This window comes from Arachis duranensis, chromosome 6 (assembly GCF_000817695.3).
Source record: "Arachis duranensis cultivar V14167 chromosome 6, aradu.V14167.gnm2.J7QH, whole genome shotgun sequence".
NCBI classification, from domain to species: Eukaryota; Viridiplantae; Streptophyta; class Magnoliopsida; order Fabales; family Fabaceae; genus Arachis; species Arachis duranensis.
Window position 1 is genome coordinate 108,225,570 of NC_029777.3, and position 4,163 is coordinate 108,229,732.

The 4,163-nt window shown below is 37.0% G+C and overlaps 1 protein-coding gene across 1 annotated transcript; it reads right to left on the reverse strand.

Annotated features, from left to right (window-relative positions):
* Positions 1-377: 377 nt before the first annotated feature.
* Positions 378-3,585, reverse strand: LOC107495838 (receptor-like protein EIX2). The gene is made up of 3 exons (XM_052263155.1): positions 2,865-3,585; positions 2,379-2,801; positions 378-2,141 (listed from the first exon to the last, which is right to left on the reverse strand). The coding sequence occupies exons 1-3, from the start codon at positions 3,534-3,536 to the stop codon at positions 378-380; spliced, it is 2,859 nt and encodes a 952-aa protein (XP_052119115.1). The 5' UTR covers positions 3,537-3,585.
* Between the last annotated feature and the right edge of the window lie 578 nt (positions 3,586-4,163).

Sequence of the window (4,163 nt, forward strand, 5' to 3'; positions counted from 1 at the left end):
TAATGTCATTTTTCTTTCTTTAGAAGCTACCCATTGTGTTGATTTTGGCTTAAATTGTTGACTTTTTTTTTCTCTCTTTAAAACTAAAATATTTTCTATAACTCAGACATTCACTCAGACAATGAGACGGATTCAAGGTGCCTTGATCTTAAGTGCATGTTTTCAGATGGTACTTGGATTTTTCCAAATCTAACTCGCATTAATTGTTGTTATTATAGGGAGAACAATACTAACTGGATTACATTTAACCAAGCTAAGTAGGACAAGTGCATATCCATTTTGTTTCCACGATTACAAAAAAAGAAAAAAGAAAAGAAAACATTACAAACTCATCCCATACAAAAGGAAAAACCAAGCACCAGAAAAACATCAGAAAGTCACAAACATGATTGAAGTTTGTACCACACATCCTCAAGGAAACGGTAATAGGCATACCTCCATGATTTGAATATGAACAGTGGACCGATAAATCCCCAAAATCCCACTATAAATCCAAAAGCCACACTCACAAACAGCCACTTCACTCCATGATTCTTTCTCTCTTTTTCATTTTCATTAGCATCATCATCAGGAACTTCCCCGTCCATGGTACAGTTGAGCAGCAATGGTGGACCACATAGCTTGTTGCCAACAAAACTGGATGCTTCAAAGCTTTGCAACTGAGTGCCCGTTGGGATTTGTCCGTCCAAGTGATTGTAGGACAAGTCTAGCTTGTTCAGGAAGTTCAAGTTTGTGATGCTTTGAGGGATCTCCCCTGTGAGTTGGTTGCCTGAGAAATCAATGGATTCCAATGACTCCATATTGCCAATACTTTGAGGGATGTGGCCAGTCAACTCATTCTTGGACAAGTTCAAATAAATCAGACCGGTTAGGTTTGTGATTTCCATTGGTATTCCCCCCGACAATTTATTAGATGAAAGATCAATATTTTTCACTAAGCCCAGAATGATGTTGTACTCAGCATCTTTATCTTTCACCCATAGGTTCATGCTTATAGTATCACTTGCATATCCCATGGATTCCTGGAAGGACGAAATTGCACTAGTTTTATTTATGATGGCACTCAAATGGTTCAAACAATTTGGTATATTGCCTGACAAATTATTTAGTGCAAGGTCCAAAACTTGGAGAAACTTCATATCACATAATCCGTTGGGAATGGTACCTGAAAGATTATTGGATCGCAGCCGAAGAAATTTTAAATTTACCAACCTTTCTCCAATCCATCTTGGAATATTCCCTGTGAGCTTATTTTCTCCAAGATCCAACAAAATCAACTCCTTGTTTTCCTTTAAACTGACAGGAAATTTTCCAAAGAGTGTGTTGTTACGTATATGCAAATATTGTAGGCTTGATAAAGAGCCCATGGAAGAGGGCAAGCTTCCAATAAAACAGTTGCTTTCTAAGTTGACATCCGCTAGTTGTGGCCACATCCTCCAACAGTTGGGAATTTCTCCAGATAAATTGTTTGATGCAAGATTGAGGATTTGTAACCATTTTGGTTTGTGAGATTTTTGACAAAGAAAATCCATTAATAACCCATCAAATGAATTATGTGAGAGATCTAGCCAAACCACATTCTCACTCACAAAGGGTAAATTTCCATGAAGATTGTTTGAGCTAAGATCAACTGCTCCATCGAATTCTAAAATCTTTAATTCTTTTGGGAGCTTGCCTTGAATATGATTGTGAGAGAAGTTCAAATAATCATAATGATGACTTGTTTCCCAAAACCAAATGGGAATGGAATCAGAAATCCCTGCGTTAGATAGATCCAAATATTGAAGATGATTTTGTGACCGAATCCATGATGGAAAGCTTGGACCTAACTTCCACGAGCTCATTTTCAAATGAAAAAGTTGAAATTTTGGTTTCCAACTGGGATGCACTTTCAAAGTGAAATTGTTACTTGATGCTGAAAGCACACGTAAAGCAGTGAAATTCGCAAGGTCATCTTCATGTACAATCCCTTGAAATAAATTGTCATCTATGGCAAGATATAACAATTTTGCAGCTGATGCAAGAAATTTAAATGGATTTCCAGTAAGTTGATTTTCTGAGAAATCGACAAATCTTAATGAGGAAAGCTTTGCGAATGATTGAGGAATTTCTCCAATAATGTTGTTGCTGGAGAGATCAAGCTTTTCAAGATTTTGAAACATTCCAAGTTGATTGGTGAGGTGACCTGAGATTTGAGAAGTTGAAGCCACAAGAGTGTTGAGTTGATGAGAAACACATGGGATGAGAATTTGTAAGATTTCAGAAAGTTGTTGATTGCATTTGAGATTTGAGAAGGAGATGTGTCTCAAATTGCATAGCTGTCTAAAAGAGGATGGTATTGCTCCTTCAAACTGATTGTCTGACAAATGAAGGTCAACAAGAGAAGTCAGATTCCCCAAAAGAGTTGGAATTGCTCCTTCAAACTGATTGTGTGACAAATCAAGGGTAACAAGAGAAGTCAAATTCCCCAAAGTATTAGAAATAGCCCCAGTCAAATAGCTACCTCTTAACTTCAAAGATTTGAGACGATGAAGACCGTATAACCAATCTGGTATATGGGATGAGAATGAATTGAATGACAAATCAAGATTTTCAAGCATGGTAAGGTTTTGAATACCATCGGGAATTGGACCTCCAATATCAGACGAGGCATAATAAATTGAACCGCATGTAAGAGAAACAAGTTTGTTCAACTGAAAGACCCACTTGGGAGCAACAGAAATGCTAAGAGAAAGCAGGGAAGAAAAGTTAAGTTCGGATGGTTGCTTATAATCACCCAAACTACAATCACGTAAGTCTAACTTTTGCAAAGAAGGGAGAGCTTGCATAGTGTGTAGCCAATTAAATGATTTGGATAGGTTAGCACCACTCAAATCAAGATATTCAAGGGAGGTAAGACCCAAAAGCCAATCAGCATTTTCAACTACCAATGAGTTACCATAATAATCACTTTGGAGGCCAAGATGGATTAAATTGGTGAGATTGCCAATTTGATGTGGAAGTTTTCCATAGGCAACATATGATAGGTCAAGATAGAGCAAATTAGAGAGATTCCCAATCTGATGAGGAATGTTGCCATAAAAATCGGAATAAGAGAGGTCAAGGTGAGTTACGGAGGTGATTCGAAAAAGGAAAGCAGGAATTTGCATACCTCCAAAACTATTATCGCTCAAGTCCAAGTAATTCAGATGTTTCAATTCAACAATAGAATCATTTATCGCTCCACTAAAGCTGGACCTCTCGTAAGCGTATTCATCATAATCTGGTGTAGTGTTGAGGTGAAGTTGAAGGATGTGGAAAGTTAGATGACTACAAACAACATAATCCCAGTGGCAGCAGTTGGAATTGGAAGCATTCCAAGAAGAGAGCCTGTTGGAAGGGTCAGTGAGATGATGCTTGAATCTTAGAAGTGCTTGGCGCTCACTTGGAATGCACTCAATCAACTCTGACTCAGAGGACGTTAGCAACATAAGGCAATAAAGGTGAACAAAGATAAGCACAAGCATGCCAGTATAAGTGTTTGTGTTTGGAGACATGTTTGCATTTCTATGTGTTTCCACCTTCAACTCCTTTCTCCTATTTATAATGCCTCTACACACATTTTAATTCCAAATGCTCCACCTTCAACTCCGTTTTCTATTCCCATTTGGATGTTCTTAATAATTTATCTTTCTTTTCTTTCATATGGATTTTATTATAAGTCCTTATTCCCTGTGAATGAATGATTAACATCAATAATTCCAAAGCCAAACCGTGTGAAGTTGGAAACTTATTATGAAAGAACCACTCGATCATAATAATGTCTCGACTCTTGACAACTTAGTAGGAACGGGACAACCACGAATTATATCTATTATCTATTACTAAATTTATTACACATTCAAGTATTTTTTTATCCAAGTTTATTTAAAGGGAGTGGATCCTCTCCAGTAAAAAAAACTAGATGGTATCCAGTGAAAGATCTTACCTTTCATTGCATTCTCTTTCTCATTTATTTCTGATCCTACTCGTAGAATTAAAGGTGAGAGATTACACTTTATTCTCTCCAATGACAAAAAAAAGGAGAGGATCCATTTCCTTATTTAAATAGGTCCAACACCAACAACAATCACTCTCATTAAAAGAGCATTTTCTCACGTGCTTCTTCTTTCAAATACACACAT

What these genes read in the sequence shown, in the direction of transcription:
- LOC107495838 (XM_052263155.1), bottom strand. Translation starts at nt 3,536, where the DNA reads ATGTCTCCAAACACAAACACTTATACTGGCATGCTTGTGCTTATCTTT. An exon ending in AATATCTTGATTTGAGTGGT is followed by an intron (nt 2,802 to 2,864) that starts GCTAACCTATCC and finishes TCTTTGCAAAAG; the next exon opens with TTAGACTTACGTGATTGTAG. An exon ending in TGGGGAATCTGACTTCTCTT is followed by an intron (nt 2,142 to 2,378) that starts GTTGACCTTCAT and finishes AATCTTGAAAAG; the next exon opens with CTTGATCTCTCCAGCAACAA.